Source organism: Daphnia carinata, chromosome 2, assembly GCF_022539665.2.
Source record: "Daphnia carinata strain CSIRO-1 chromosome 2, CSIRO_AGI_Dcar_HiC_V3, whole genome shotgun sequence".
NCBI lineage: Eukaryota > Metazoa > Arthropoda > Branchiopoda > Diplostraca > Daphniidae > Daphnia > Daphnia carinata.
Window position 1 is genome coordinate 1401149 of NC_081332.1, and position 14462 is coordinate 1415610.

A 14462-nucleotide genomic window follows, 5' to 3' on the forward strand; every position below is an offset into this window, starting at 1 on the left:
TTTATTCACCGTTTAAGTTGTTTTTGTTCAATGCAATTTCTGGTTGTGATGCAACATAAAGAAAATAAACATTTCGCTATTCACAATCTGTGAAGAAAAAAAAATTATGGGGGAAGGGGGCGAAAGCTATACACTGAATCGAACGTTACTTGAGACTTCCATTTAAACTAGATGTTAACTTTTGTTGGCTTACAATTTCAGATAAAGGAGTTAATGAAAATGTTGCTTACTTCATTGCTCATTTTTACTCCCACTTTTCAACGCTAGAGGGTTGCGGATGTGTATCAAAATTTCATTAGTTTTGCAGGTTTTTAAATTTGGCAAATGTAATGGCGGAAGGCGTTACGCTAACTCGACAGGGCGACAGCTAGGTGGACGGAAACTAAAGCGACGATAATGATGCGGGAAATGAACGACGAGGCGTTGATAGATCCGGCACTGCCATTTTTACTCCGGTGACAGGGTTCCGTAATGTGACGCGTTTTGGACATTAGCCAGTAAAAAGCTCGCTGCGAAAACAAAACAAATAAAAAAAAATACATAAAAAGATAATGAGAAGACTCATCAGTTAGTTGCGACCTATTTTTGATAGTTTAAAAACAAAAACAAATGATAAACACAAAAATAGATAGGGTATGCTCACCATCCGATTTTGGCGTTTCAACTCTTCGCCTACTTTGATCCTCACCATGGCGTGATAGTGATTCAACCAATGCAGCTATAAATGACATTAGATTAATGGCTGTTTCGCTGTTCCATCGTAAAGAAATACCTGTTTAAATGTCATTAGCTCGGGCACAATTAAGTACGGATCGAAAGGCACCAACGATACCACCTCAAAGCCCAAGAAACGTCCGTCTCGTTGGTGCTAAAAATAAAAGGCCAGCGTTCTCAGACGCTCAGTATTCGATGTCATGTGATGCACAATAATTAGAAATACCTCAAACGTTTTATTGATCACCCGCAGAATAGATTCCAAACGGATGCCAAATTCATTTTCTTGGTAAAATCCAGGCTCTGTGCAAAAATTCGCATTTTTCAAGCAAAGAGCCAACACGTGTTATTACGTTTGTATACTACGTACCATCAGAGAAGAAGTAGTTTTCCTCGAAATGATGGCCAACTTTGCCGTAAATACGAATTTGAATTGGACCTTGAAACGAGCCAGATAAGTGAGATGATAAAGCACATTTCGAAAGTCGTTATAAGGGAAATGTTACTTTCGTGTACGTTGAGAAATGAACCAATGCCATGCCCAGTCCCATGTAGGTAGTCCAGTCCGGAGCTGTACAAGTGTTGACGAGCTATCACATCAATCCTGGTGTCATCAATCGAGTCGGGGAAAACCAGTGTGGCCAGGTCGATAGCTCCCATTAAAACCCGAGTGTAAATCTCTTTCTGACGCTGCGTCGCCCGACCAAAATGGAATGTACGCGTCACATCCGTCGTCCCGTCTAGACCCGTCCAAAGTCACAATCATCAATCATTTTGAAAAAGAGAAAGGCCAAAAAAAAAAAAAAAAAAAACGGAACGACGTACCGAGATATTGGCCACCAGAGTCGATGATCAAAAACGAAGAATTGTCAATGATTCGATTGGTTTCCATTGACGGCCTGTAATGGATAACTGCGCCATTGGGTCCGAAGGCAGCGATCGTACTGAAACTTGGTCCTCGGTTCAGATCCTGCTGTTGGCGATACTCGTCCAAGGTGTGAACGACTTTCAACTCGTCCCATTGCACTTTGCCTTCGTGTACCTTAAAAAGGGCAACAAAACGCGATGCGATCCATCAACTTCATCAACAAAACGAGGCTGATATCGATTGAAAAACAAAAAATGAGAAATTCGAACCTGTTCTTGGAGAAGAGAGAGAAAATCACAGAGGGCCACTGCATCTTTCATATGGGCGTTTTTCATTCCCTCCACTTCGATGGCATTTTTTGTCGCCTTCAATAAAATCAATGGCGAAGGAGATGTCCGTCTCTTGTCTGCCGGAATCTGTATCAGCAAGCGAGCCAAAAATAGTCAAAAAAAAAAAAACAGCCACACCAAAACAAAATAGGGGAACGTACCGTTTCGTAAATGGCAAAACTGACTCCTCCACTATAGGCGTATTTCGATGGAAGTAGAATGGCGTTGGCTTTGGCTGTTAAACGGGGCAGGTCGCTGAACACATTTTCATATCGCCTTATTCTTTATCGCGTCCACAGACATCCAATCGAAAAACAAAGTAACAATCGTACAAAAATAAGAAAGATTAATGGAATAGAAGTAGGGAGAGCGAGTCGTTCCCGTAAATGGGGCAGGTGATTAGATACAGGCGCACCACCTCCCCACATCATAATTTTTCACTGTCTGTCATTGAAACAAACCGACAGTGTTTCCACTTCCTCGTCCCTTCTATATAAAACTAACGCCGTCACGACCATCACAACAAGACAAATCCTTCACCATAAGGGCGTGGCAATCGGCCTACCGCGGAATTTCTTCTTTTGTTTTTGCATAAATCAATAAGCATATCCTTTTCGTACGGTCAGGTAAAAATAAACACACGAACAAAAGACGCACATTTAAATTTTTCGAAAAATCCCCAAAAATAAATAAATCAACAAAAAAGTGAAGCCAAATGGATATTGTTTGTCGTTGGTGGGTGCCGCCTGTTAGCCTCGTAAAAATAAAAAGGAATCCCGATGTTGTTCTTTTTGATGATACGGGGATACTTTCACAGTCATTAGTGGTTCCATCTTGACGTACGTGATGAATGATGGTACCTTATATGTCATTCCTTCCCCATCGAAACATCTTCTGACCTCCTCTTTCTTTCACGAGGCCGTAAATAGCCGGCGTGTGTCGGGCGCCCATATCAGGCAGGCACACACATCTCTCCAAGACACACCCTTATTATTATTCCATCTACATTTGTGGGCGCTGAATGACGAAGGGCAAGCGACGCGAGATCAAATAAAAAAAAAAAAAGACTTTTTTTTCGCACTTACTCAACGCAAAGGTCATCGGGCTGATCCCGGAGGCAGCGATCACTCTCCAGATGCTCCCTGATGGGCGCCACTTTTAATTTCAACGGCTCGACGAAGAGGACGACCTGCTGGAGCGAGAGGTAAACGTAGCTCTTGACCAGCGGGCTGTAAGGCACGTCGGCGCCGCGTAGATTCAAGAGCCAAGCGATCTCGTCGAGGGCCGTCACGACAATCGCGTCCAAGCCGAGTTCCTTTAACTCGTTGCGCACCGCGCCCACCTTCTCCTGCCACGACTGCCCTGTCAAAGTTAGAGAAAAATAAATAATAACAATAGCTTTGTCTCACTTGATGACGGATGAATGCATCTGCAACAATACCCGCGTAGGCAATGTCGTGTATAAAAGCCGGACGAGGGTTGGGTTTAGGTCTTCCATTGTCCTCATTCCAAATGGAATCGACTAGATTGGCTTGAATCGCGTCCAATTTGATTCCACTTTCGGCTATTAAAAAAAAAAAAAAAATTAAACGTTATTTCATCATTTTTAATGTATGAAAAAGCATCAATAATTAAATACCGAGTTCGGAACGCCATTCGAGCCACTGATCGGCACTGACCAATTTCGGATCAGCTCCGATGCGGTCGCCAGAAGACAGGACGGACTTGAGCCATTCACTGATGCTGGGCACTTGATCTTGGCCGGATTTCATGACGATCCATTGGCAGTCGAGTTGTTGATCTGCCTGCAGGTGATAGCGTCCGTCTACCCAAAGAGCGGCCAAGTGTTGCGTCACGACCGCCGTTCCAGCGCTTCCCGTGAAACCCGTCACGTACTGGCGTCTCCTGTCGCTCGGGGAAACCATTTCAGTCTGCGAATAGACAACAAACGCGAGTACGTCAATCAGATGGCACGCATCATAAAGATTTCGAGTCAATGTCAAGATCACGTCAAATTTTGACGTAATGAAACGCGCCCTTTTGCATTTTGTTTTTTTCTTGGGAAATTCTTTGGCACCGACATGTTCCCACATTTCATTCTGTACTCCGACCACGAACAATGTTAAGATGTGTCCAAGAAATGAACCCCCCCCCCCTTTCTATTGCGCATCACATTGCAGAGTGATAAGGAAATAAAGGATTTCTTAAGATGACATGGATAAAAAGCTAAAGCTGCTGCTTTAAAACTCTCCCTTTGGGGGGTGTTAAAAAGGAACTTTCGTTAACAAATGACACGGCAGACATTATCATTCTAACAACAGCGTGATTACCCTCAGGCCAATTTTCTTTCAAAAAGAGTACTTGGGTGTGTCACTACGCATGTGACTGATATTGCTTTCCATAGCCTGCAGTTTGATTTTCGAGACACTCGGTTGACAAAGCCGTTAACAAACGCCATTAAGTGAAGGGGGGAAAGCCATAAAAATGCGTTGGTTCTTCGAACATAAAGATGGCCTTAATGGATCGGTATGTGTAAATCTGGTTGGCCGTTTGGCTGTTACCTGGTGTTCGTCGTCACTTGTGATGATGTACGCCTTGAGCGGTGCTCCTCTGACTAATTTGACGGCAGACATGGCGACGCGCAGCTGTTGCAGCCTCAGCGTCGTATTGACGCGGTTGATCGGCTGCTCTTGTCGATGAACGCCGTCCAGGCAGCCCAGACGATCGGGCGCGGTGCGGCTGCTAACAACCTCGGCCATCCAAACGCCACTCGTCACTATGCCCATTAAACAACAAAAGGTAAATAATAAAAACTCAAACGAGATCATATCAAATTCTATGGGAGGCTAACCGTTTGCCCATTCGTTTTGAGCATCTTAAAATAGGCAAAGGAGTGCTGTACTACCATACTAGAGATGCGGGGAGAATGGGGGGCGTCGCTCGTCAGTGACACGCTGACGAGTGCGTTACATCAACATTAGCGATGGCGGCAGACGCAAGGGGCAAAAACAAAAAGGATTTTTTGTTTTTTTTTCTTTCAAAAATATTTCTTGTTCCGCCTTTTCAATGCGTGTTGTCCCCACCCCGCTTGTGTGGTCGTTGTCGGCATCCGGCGACGCTGGATACTTACGTTCTACCGCCATCGTGTAACAAGGTGTACAAATGCGGTCGGATAAGCCAAAAAATGTAATACATTTTCTTTTTGTTTCTTTCTTTCTTGTTAAAAAAAAGAAAAAAAAAAGAAACGTAAAAAAAAAAAAAAAAAAAAAAAAATGTCTTGGTACCTTTAAAACAAATCACGAGGAATTCTTAAAAGACAGCAGGGGGGGGGGGAGTGGTTTGGCAAGCTGAATGACTCATCACGTATATAAAGGTGCACTCCTTTTTTTTTTTATGTGTACGTTGGCTAACGAGTTTTCTTATAGACACCATATGGGAATGCGCGTTATTACACTATTCCAAGGCCGTTTCGCCAAGGCAAAAATGTTGTGGCTTTTAATGGAACGAATGGAAGTTCTTGTGATGGATGCAAAGAAAATGGCAAGGGCATGTACGGCATACGCCACCGACTGTTTAAAAACACAAAACACTGTTTCCATCTGGTAACTTGGTTAACAAAAATTGTTTTTGCCCGGCAGTTGAATGAAAACATAAAGTAAATTCAATGCGATTTCAATTGGCAATGTCTTGCGTTGCGCGATCTGATTATTTTTAAAACTCCTTGCATTTTTTTTTAACACGCTTTTCTTGGGGAAATAAATTGGAGGGCTACTGTTCCGGATGGATTTCTACGAAAAGGATTCCGGCGATTTTGTCGACTCGACATTTTCCTTCGAGCAAAAGAAATAAAAAGCGACGCGGGTGCCAAAAATAGAAATAGAATTAAAATTTGGTTTCTTCCAAACGGCGGTAGATGAACGATCGGAAATTGCGCGCCATTGTTTTGATTAGTTACAACAAAAACAAAAACATCCGCCCGTTTCCGTTTACACATTTTTTTTTTTCGATCGTGACGGCAAAAAAAAAAAAAAAAACAGGCGGGTGACTACGGGAAAACACGGAAGAAAAACCCGTTCCAGGTTGAACTACTTACCGTACAAGACGATGAGCAATGATTGCAGACAAATCATTTTCCTTGTAATTTCACTGATGCGTTAAAACAGGAACGAAGACATCAAAATGAAGCACTTGTCAGACACTTCACCTGTTTCTTCACACTCGATAGTTTTTAGCGTGATTTCGATAGCGACACGTTTCTTTTTCCCTCTTGGAACACGCAAGCGATAGATGATGTGCGCGAGCGAGTGCTGCTGGCGCCTCACTGCGCCTTCGGGACCAACAGCAGCCGCTCGTCATGTTTGGAACTCTGCGTGTGTGTGTATGCATTCAAAAAAGCCCACCTCCTCTTCTTCCCTGTGACTAGTCAGCCATGCAAGCTTTTGCTTGGACTCCCCCCTTTGCGTGTTTGCTGCTCTGCTCTCCTTCACCCGATTCTTTTTCGCCCCTTTTTTCTCTTATAGCAAACTGAGAGAGCGTCCACCGTCTAATTTCGGTCATCGGCTCCCAACCGCTCCATACCTTTATAAATACATCTATATTTAGATGCCTTTTCTTTCGACTGTTTCAATTTAACAAACTTATTCTTTTTTTGCTGTGTCCGCTTGTCTCGCGAACTTCCTTTCGCGAACAAACAACAAAAGGCGCTTTCTTCTTATTGGTTGGGACCTTTAAAAACAAACAAATAAAAATGTCAATCTTTTTTTTTAGATCTTTCACTCAAACGATAGCAAATGATTTATTACGTGATAGATGAACAGAAAAGAGATGCAGATTGTTTCAATTCTTACCATAGCTGTAGATGCCATGTTTGACGTCGTGCGTTCTCGTTGTATCTCCAGTTTACGGGAGATGCAACATATTTTCTGCGCAATTTTTTTTCTAATCTCCGGTAGTTGTGCTCTTGTGTTCGTTTCGTGCGTACTGACATTAGGGGAGGGCGTTGTCTTTTATTTTTTACTGTTTCTTTTCTTCTTTTTTTTTTTTTTTTTTTTTGTACATTTCGACGTGCCAATCTACATATCCTGCACCTCCGCCCCACAACTACTACCATTTTCTTCCTCTTCTTCTGCAGATACAATGTTCAACGCCTCTTTTGCCCCCCTTTTTTTTTTCTTTTCGAGAATTTATCGACCTTTGGCTCCAGGCTGCACTCGACTTCAACAGCAATAACTCTTTGTAAGGTGTATCTCGCACTATCGAGACTAGTTTTGCAGCTTCACCCATTTTTTTTTTTTTTTTTGGCGAGAGATAATCCAAGTATCTTGACATTTTTCTAGACCATCTACGTGAAAAGATAAAATGTCGTGTAAAAGGCCCTTACATTCCTTTCTTCTGCGATTGTTTCGGCCAGCCATGGAACTGCTTCATCAGCTGGGAGTTGAGCTTTGCTAGACATGAACAATTATGATGTAACGTGGAATAATAAGAATTATAGTACGACATTTAGTTCTATAAATAAAAACATGATAAAGTGTAATGGCCTTAGAAATGAATTGTTGCCTCTTAAAAAAGACGAGATGGGCGGGGATTCTAGGTGTCGGTTACGGTGAAGAGGTTACCGGCCGAGTTTTGGAGACGAGCCAGGGCCAGCATCCGCCTGTACTGCTGGTCGACGCTGTGTTTCGCCGTTGTTGTAACTCAGCGCCGACGTTCAGCCGGACCAGTTGGTGGTAATCGTTCAACCACTTCATCTGTTATTAATATAACGCACAAGACACGCGACGGTTAAAGGCACAAAAACAAAACAGAAGACAGATTTGTAGGGTGCCCATTTATACACGGTAGTTTGATGGCGTAGATTTCCAGCAACTACTTTGTTTGCTTTGGCTCCAAAAGCTGGAACACGAAAGTGTCGGAAGAAAGAAAAAGGAGAACGAGCGAAATGTACACAGGCAATGATGGGGTGCTTTGCTCACTTGTTTGGAGGTCATCACGTCGGCTAGAATCAAATTGGGCTCGAACGGGACGAGAGTCACGGGCTCAAAGCCAAGAAACCTATTCCCGCCATAGTGAGACTCCTCCTGTGGATGCTGCTCCTATTTTTCCGTGGAATGTTGTTGCCATTGTTTGTCATCCATCAGTGAAACCAGCCCCCCCCCCCCCCCCCGAAAGAACGTCCAAGAAAAGAAGAATAGTTGGGTAAACAACACACGTTTCAATGGACGTGGCTAAATGTACCGTCATGTTTACGTCGACGACACGAAGGATCGTTTCCAATCGGATGCCGTACTCATTGGCCAAGTAATAACCTGGTTCTTTAAGAATGTTGAAGATAAACATAAACGGCTAGTAGGTGAAAATCGTAAATGATAAAAACGAGATAAGATCTCACCGTCAGAAAAGAAATAGTTGGCGTGGAAATGATGAGCTTCTTTGTTGTTGGTGTTCACTTGAATGGGACCTGCGTAATAACCGTGTCAAAAACAAACCAATCAACATTTCAATTTGATTTAGTTGTTTACATACTTTCGTGAACGTTGAGAAATGAGCCAATGCCATGGCCGGTTCCGTGAAGGTAGTCCAGTCCGACCTGGTAAAGGTGTTGACGAGCGATGATATCTATGCGGCTATCGGCAATCGAGTCGGGGAAAACTAGTGTGGCCAGGTCGATAGCTCCCATTAAAACCCGAGTGTAAATCTCTTTCTGACGCTGAGTCGCACGACCAAAATGGAACGTACGGGTCACATCCGTCGTCCCATCTAAAGATCACATTCATCAATCATTTTGAAAAGAGTGAACCCGAAAATGGAACGACTTACCGAGATATTGGCCACCAGAGTCGATGATCAAAAAAGAAGAATTGTCAATGATTCGATTGGTTTCCATCGACGGCCTGTAATGGATAACTGCGCCATTGGGTCCGAACGCAGCAATCGTGCTGAAGCTTGGTCCTCGGTACAGGTCCTGCTGTTGGCGGTACTCGTCCAAGGTGTGAACGACTTTCAATTCGTCCCATTGCACCTTGCCTTCACGAATCTTTAAAAGGCAATCATTAAAAAAGTTCGATCAGTCACTCTCTTCATCGAAACGAAACTTCAATTAATTCAAATTGAAAAAAGGTAAAAAAGAAATAAATTTTAACCTGTTGTTCAAGAAGAGAGAGAAAATCGCAGAGGGCCACTGCATCTTTCATATGGGCGTTTTTCATTCCCTCCACTTCGATGGCGTTTTTCTTCGCTTTCAATAAAATCAATGGCGAAGGCGATGTTCGTCTCTTGTCTGCAGGAATCTGTATCAGCAAGCAAGCCTTAAATAGTAAACAGCCACACCAGGAATTTCTAATTAATTAAAAAAAAAGCAGTAGAACGTACCGTTTGGTAAATAGCGAAACTGACTCCTCCACTGTAGGCGTAGTTCGAGGGCAGCAGGACAGAGTCGACATTCTCCGTTAAAACGGGCAAGTCGTTGAGGACGTTGTCGTAGTGTCTCACTCTGTCAACAAGATGGGTCTACGTTAGGTGGGCATTCCAAACAAGCAAAGCATTGAGCATGGCCAACGCTTTTTTATTTTTATCGACCACGCACTCGACACAAATAGTTCCCTCTTGACATTCGTTCAAGTGTTGCCAGATCAGCTCCGTCATTTTCGTCGGTTGGATAAAGAGCACAATGCGATCCAGCGATAAATATACGTAACCTTCTACCAAGGGGCTGTAGGGCACGTCGCCACCCCTCAAGTTCAACAGCCAAGCGATCTCGTCCAGGGCCGTCAATACAACGGCATCCAGCTTTTGTGCCACTAGCTCATTCCGCACTGCGTCCACTTTGTCTTGCCACGATTGACCTGGGAAACAAGAGAAACTTGTAAAAAAAAGAAAGTTACAATGTTTTTATTAGGGCTCCGCAATGCCCCATTTAATGAAGACGGCCAAAAAATCAGGGGTCATTAAAAATCAAACGGACTCAAAGACCCTAAAAAAAAAAAACCTACCATTTAACATGGGCGCATTAAGTGGTGCCTTAGCCAAAACAGCTAGCATTCCGTGTTTTTATAAGAGCTTATAAATTATACGGTCGAGTGTTGTGCATAATAAATAGTCTAGTATACAGTACCGGAGTAGGCTATGTCGTGAACGTAAGCCGTAGTGCTTGGTTTATTGCTGCTGCTGCTGCTGCACGCCGAGTTGTTAGGACTCACGACTTTGGCATGTTTCCAAACTGCGTCCACGAGATTGGTTGGCAAAGCATCCAGCCAAATGTCGCTTCCGGCTGTATAAGGGGATCCCGGACAAAATAGCACAGCAGAGGGAAAAACAAAAAGTTTGTTAAGTTTTAATAGTCAGCATTTTTTTCTACCCGTGAACGACAGTGGATTGTAAAACGTCATCGACAGGCAAACAACACCTGTATGTTTAAAGTGCTAGGCAAAGTTTTTTTGTTATTTTCTTACCGAGTTCGTTTCGCCATTGCAGCCAATGATTGGCGTTGACCAATTTCGGATCGGCGCCCACTCTATCACCCGGTGACAGGACAGACTTCAGCCAATGGCTAATCTCAGGCACCTGCGACGACGAGGAAACAATCCGAAATTACCAAAAGATATTGTTATTTAATTTCTTTTTTTTTTTTTTTCTCCAGAGATGTAAAAGATTAATCTCTACCTGATCCTGTCCTGATTTCATCAGTATCCACTGGCAATCCAGTTGTTGATCAGCCTGAAGATAGTAACGTCCATCTGTCCATAAAACAGCTTGTTTGTCTGTTACGACAGCTGTCCCAGAACTGCCAGTAAAACCGGAGACAAACTGCCGTCTGTCGTTTTCTGGTGAAATCATCTCAGTTTGCTAATGGAAATGCAACCATAGAAACGTGTCTAATCAATCGCCAAGATCAGTAGCCACTTCGTTGTCCATTCGCGTGTGAGCTGAATACCTGATGCTGATCTTCACCAGTGATGATGTAAGCATTTACATTTGACAAAGCCATAGCCTTTCTCAACATTTCCACACGTAAAGACGTGTTCACACGATTGGCTGGTTCAGGGTGGTCATGATCCGGTGGGCAAGCCAGTCGATCCATCATATTTCGGTAGACAATGGCCTTGATTGTTGGCAATGTTGAAGCAGACAAAGTGCTTTTCGCCATTAACCAAGCAATAATAACTTTTGTTTCACGACAATGTTAAGCAAAAATTTCAATTAGTTACATATGCAATTGATTGGGTTTCCAAAAATAGATTTTCTTACTAACCGGTTATGGCGAAACGTGGTTTGCTTGTGGCAGCACGTGCTTCCATATCTTTTCCGTTGAAGGACAGCAATTCAACTGAACAGGCGTTGTAGAGAATGATTCCATAATTGTAAAAACCTCAGAGCTGGACAACAGATTGACGTTGCTTGGTCAAAATCATCAATTCTCAGGAGGCATTAACGATTAACAGTGTAGGAATCGGGGAAATTGATGAAGCCAAGATGAGGATACAGGTAGGCTTTGGCAAAAATCAGCTAGTTTTTCCCACTGTCTCTTTGCTAGGATTATTACCAGCAGAAAAAACAACCACAAAAGAGATCATCGTGGAAGGTAAATGACCTCCAATATCAATCTATCCAATATCTGTGTATGCAAGTCTCCAACGTGTTTCGAGCTTGGCCTTGAGCGTCATTACCTCCACCCATGTTCTCGTCTTGTACTCGTGCTACCGTAGTTTCTTTTGATTCCGACAATCCTCGATTCTCTGATCCCAGTTTCTTTTACATTCAACAATGCCTGAAGACAGGCAATCCATTTCTTCAAAAAAAAAAGCTGAAATAAATGGGCATTTTGTTATTTTACACACCGAACACAGCTAGGGCAAAAGAAACTCTGACCTAGTCGTTCGACTCGACAAAGGACAAGAATCGAATGACAAAGAATCGATTATTGATATTCGTCTGCTAGGTTTTAAAATTTTTGTCAATGGTTGTCTTAAGTGCATTAGTTTTGGACAACCAAATTGGAATCAGTCTAGTTTGACTATTTTTGCTTTGCTAGTTATGGATTTAAAGAAGAAGCCTTTTAAACTGGTTAGCCAGGATCGAGTGACCAAAAAAGGAGTTGTGGCGGGGAGCCTGGAAGAGGTGAGACACAAAGGTACTTAAACAGTTTTTAAATTTCTAGTTATGCATTCCGAGTTTAACAAGGCTTTTCCGTGATAGCTAGAGCACTTTTCAACTTGGGGGCAGAAGATTTTCAGATAGTGCTGGAAGAAGATGGAACTGAAGTTGTTGACGATGATTACCTACTGTACCTTGACAACAACACGAAACTGATGGTTCTTCGAGCAAATAGCCAGTGGGCACCATCTTTCCCCGCAGTTGATGAGACTGACTGCCCAGGAACGGAGAGGTCTTACAATCCCATTAAAATCCTGCAGAAGCTTGTCCGCAGTCCTGGATCTATTGCTCTCCTCAGCGAAGAAGAATTGGATGTCGTCTCATCTTTCACAGAGCACCACAACATTGGTATACCCCAGAGCGAGGTTGAATATCTCATTGAAGCATGCCAGAGGGAATTGGAACAGAAGAAACGAATCAAAGACGCCCTGGACTTGGTTGATTTGTATCAAAGAGCCAAACAGTCAGACATACATCCCTAAAAGGAAAAGGAGATGCAAATCTATCGTTTTCTCTCATGTTTCCATTTATATATTGGCGGTGTGCTCTTTGTTCCAGGCGCGATCCGTACGGGTGGTTTACAACTTTTGGCCTGAAAAATAAATATCAGTTACGTGTCTGTACTTGGCAAATCAATAAAAAAATAAGTTAATTGCATACTCTAAGCATTTTTTTCATTTCCATTTTTTGTTGCGCGACCATCAGTTGCTTTTCGCGGGCGATTCTTTTTTCCAGTTGTCTGTAAGACTTCATTTGCTCCTCTGCCACATTCTTCAAAATAAGGTTAGCACGAAATCAAGATGTGACAGAATGTCGATAAGTTTTACCTTGGTAGTTTCGTCGTTTAATATTTTACTGAGATCCATTTTTTTTAGATCTTCCAATCTAGGTCTATTGGACTTTCTTGATAGAAGAGCCGGATGAGTTTGAAGTCTGTCAGCTACATTCAGATTTTTGGCTGCCGTTTTTTTTTTTTTTTTTTTTTTTTTTTTTTTTTTTTTTTTTTTTTTTTTTTTTACAAAGATAGGTTTTACAATTGCTAGTGAGACTTAAAAACATTTGAGTTTACCTTCTTGTTTGGTGTCAACAAAAAACACGTGATTATTTGGCTTTTCTGCATCTATGAGGTGAAGCTGGGCCTGTAGTTTGTCTATCTTTCTGGACTCTACCAGACGTTTGTGGGCAATATACTTCAAATCTTGAGTCTGCATCAATTTCAGCTGCTCAGGAGTGCATTCTTCTTCTTTTGGTGTTTCAATGTGTTCACCCTCCTCCATGCGGGATCGAATCATGTGGAAGTAGAACTCATCAGGATTCTTGTTGAGTGCACGCTTTTGAAGTCCTTTCAATGCCCCCTTCTTTTCATTGAAATCCCTGAAGAAAACAAAATGTAGATTGAAATAGATGTCAAATAAAGGTGCACTTCGCTCCTTCATAATTACCTAGCTCTTTCGCGATAGTCTTTTTTTTTCTCCAGGAAGCCCAAATGGGCTCTGGCTTCCGGCTGCCAAATGCAAAGATATATCAGCTATCTGTCTACAAAACTTAATGTAAATAAGTAGTATTGTACCTGGTGTCTCTCTCGATGAGCTTTGTTTGATTTGAACGCATTTCTAAGTGAAGCCATTTTCGTTTCGTCAACTGTCGTGTTCGCAGTAAACACGTGAATAAGCAGAATGAATTTTCGTGTTCGACACCACGGCCACCTATGAAATAAAATGAGCGGTTTAATAGTATTCAAAATGCACCACAAGATGGCGAAAACTTCTAATGAATCCATCAAAATTTAGAACTGTTAACGGCGATAAGGGTAAAATGTCATGCGTAAGGGTTACAATGACGGAGGGGATTTTGTTTTCACGGTTAGTTAAACTCAATCTCTCTTGCATTGAGGCTTGATTTGCCTTCATCCTGTTCTGTCACCACATACTACATGAAACAAACCACGCGAGAAGGCAATAATCTCGTCGATCGCGCTGCATCTAAACTGGCATAGAACTAGACTTTTTAAAAAATGCGAGTTAAATCAAACGAAATCTTTTCAGGTGTTGCTATTTGCTGCTTTTCACACGCGCTGATTCCAAATGCTGGGTCGTGTGTGTGCTGCAATGCCTATGATTTGCATAATACATCAAACGTAGTTGGCTTATTGTGATGTGAAAAGGAAGAATATGTATGAAATATAAGGCGAAAAAAAAAAAAAGGACTGATATCATAAGAATATCACCGGCTTCGGATCATGCAAAACAGGCACCCTCTCTCTCTCTCTCTGTGTCTCTCTCTCTCTCTCTCTAGCATTAGCTTTAATATGAAAATTTTTTCTCTATCATTTCCCCGTTGTTTGCGATAGATGCGACGATGGATTTTAAGCCGATTGGCGACTCCGTCCATCCCGTCGC

At 42.5% G+C, this 14462-nt stretch overlaps 4 protein-coding genes across 7 annotated transcripts; 1 reads left to right on the forward strand and 3 right to left on the reverse strand.

The window, feature by feature from the left end:
* Window positions 1-284: 284 nt before the first annotated feature.
* LOC130685943 (xaa-Pro aminopeptidase 1-like) lies at window positions 285-6056 on the reverse strand. Its single transcript, XM_057509237.2, has 14 exons — window positions 6005-6056; window positions 4473-4687; window positions 3551-3842; window positions 3353-3475; window positions 2997-3273; window positions 2073-2193; window positions 1852-1998; window positions 1540-1756; window positions 1221-1454; window positions 1085-1153; window positions 941-1017; window positions 773-868; window positions 644-718; window positions 285-509 (listed from the first exon to the last, which is right to left on the reverse strand). The coding sequence occupies exons 1-14, from the start codon at window positions 6039-6041 to the stop codon at window positions 348-350; spliced, it is 2142 nt and encodes a 713-aa protein (XP_057365220.1). The 5' UTR covers window positions 6042-6056; the 3' UTR covers window positions 285-347.
* Window positions 6057-6492: 436 nt separating this feature from the next.
* On the reverse strand, window positions 6493-11701 carry LOC130685944 (xaa-Pro aminopeptidase ApepP-like). Of its 4 annotated transcripts, XR_009420583.1 has the most exons (15): window positions 11162-11701; window positions 10844-11073; window positions 10573-10755; window positions 10362-10473; window positions 10025-10180; window positions 9497-9755; window positions 9283-9403; window positions 9054-9200; window positions 8731-8947; window positions 8437-8670; window positions 8303-8371; window positions 8149-8225; window positions 7887-8006; window positions 6759-7661; window positions 6493-6636 (listed from the first exon to the last, which is right to left on the reverse strand). XR_009420583.1 is itself a non-coding variant. In XM_059494250.1 (14 exons), the coding sequence occupies exons 1-14, from the start codon at window positions 11205-11207 to the stop codon at window positions 7512-7514; spliced, it is 2133 nt and encodes a 710-aa protein (XP_059350233.1). In that variant the 5' UTR covers window positions 11208-11275; the 3' UTR covers window positions 7460-7511. The 4 variants fall into 4 exon arrangements, 3 of the variants coding, with proteins under 3 accessions (XP_059350233.1, XP_059350232.1, XP_059350231.1); XM_059494250.1 differs by lacking the exon at window positions 6493-6636 and having other exon boundaries at window positions 7460-7661; window positions 7887-8000; window positions 9054-9218; window positions 11162-11275; XM_059494249.1 differs by lacking the exon at window positions 6493-6636 and having other exon boundaries at window positions 7463-7661; window positions 7887-8003; window positions 9054-9218; window positions 11162-11274.
* Window positions 11702-11838: 137 nt separating this feature from the next.
* Window positions 11839-12890, forward strand: LOC130685960 (DNA fragmentation factor subunit alpha-like). Its single transcript, XM_057509268.2, has 2 exons — window positions 11839-12040; window positions 12106-12890. The coding sequence occupies exons 1-2, from the start codon at window positions 11944-11946 to the stop codon at window positions 12543-12545; spliced, it is 537 nt and encodes a 178-aa protein (XP_057365251.1). The 5' UTR covers window positions 11839-11943; the 3' UTR covers window positions 12546-12890.
* Window positions 12493-13769, reverse strand: LOC130685957 (probable U3 small nucleolar RNA-associated protein 11). Its single transcript, XM_057509265.2, has 6 exons — window positions 13634-13769; window positions 13506-13567; window positions 13133-13437; window positions 12891-13021; window positions 12724-12834; window positions 12493-12655 (listed from the first exon to the last, which is right to left on the reverse strand). Exons 1-6 carry the CDS (start codon window positions 13688-13690, stop codon window positions 12566-12568), a joined length of 756 nt encoding a protein of 251 aa, XP_057365248.1. The 5' UTR covers window positions 13691-13769; the 3' UTR covers window positions 12493-12565.
* Window positions 13770-14462: the final 693 nt, after the last annotated feature.

What these genes read in the sequence shown, in the direction of transcription:
- LOC130685943 (XM_057509237.2), bottom strand. Translation starts at nt 6,041, where the DNA reads ATGATTTGTCTGCAATCATTGCTCATCGTCTTGTACG. An exon ending in CAAGTGACGACGAACACCAG is followed by an intron (nt 3,843 to 4,472) that starts GTAACAGCCAAA and finishes GTCTATTCGCAG; the next exon opens with ACTGAAATGGTTTCCCCGAG. An exon ending in CGAATGGCGTTCCGAACTCG is followed by an intron (nt 3,476 to 3,550) that starts GTATTTAATTAT and finishes TTTTTTTAATAG; the next exon opens with CCGAAAGTGGAATCAAATTG.
- LOC130685944 (XM_059494248.1), bottom strand. Translation starts at nt 11,207, where the DNA reads ATGGAAGCACGTGCTGCCACAAGCAAACCACGTTTCGCCATAACCG. An exon ending in GAGGGAACTATTTGTGTCGA is followed by an intron (nt 9,404 to 9,496) that starts GTGCGTGGTCGA and finishes TCTTGTTGACAG; the next exon opens with AGTGAGACACTACGACAACG. An exon ending in TCGTCGACGTAAACATGACG is followed by an intron (nt 8,007 to 8,148) that starts GTACATTTAGCC and finishes ACGGAAAAATAG; the next exon opens with GAGCAGCATCCACAGGAGGA.
- LOC130685960 (XM_057509268.2), top strand. Translation starts at nt 11,944, where the DNA reads ATGGATTTAAAGAAGAAGCCTTTTAAACTGGTTAGCCAGGATCGAGTG. An exon ending in GGAAGAGGTGAGACACAAAG is followed by an intron (nt 12,041 to 12,105) that starts GTACTTAAACAG and finishes TTTCCGTGATAG; the next exon opens with CTAGAGCACTTTTCAACTTG.
- LOC130685957 (XM_057509265.2), bottom strand. Translation starts at nt 13,690, where the DNA reads ATGGCTTCACTTAGAAATGCGTTCAAATCAAACAAAGCTCATCGAGAG. An exon ending in CTCATCGAGAGAGACACCAG is followed by an intron (nt 13,568 to 13,633) that starts GTACAATACTAC and finishes TGCATTTGGCAG; the next exon opens with CCGGAAGCCAGAGCCCATTT. An exon ending in TAAACGACGAAACTACCAAG is followed by an intron (nt 12,835 to 12,890) that starts GTAAAACTTATC and finishes CTTATTTTGAAG; the next exon opens with AATGTGGCAGAGGAGCAAAT.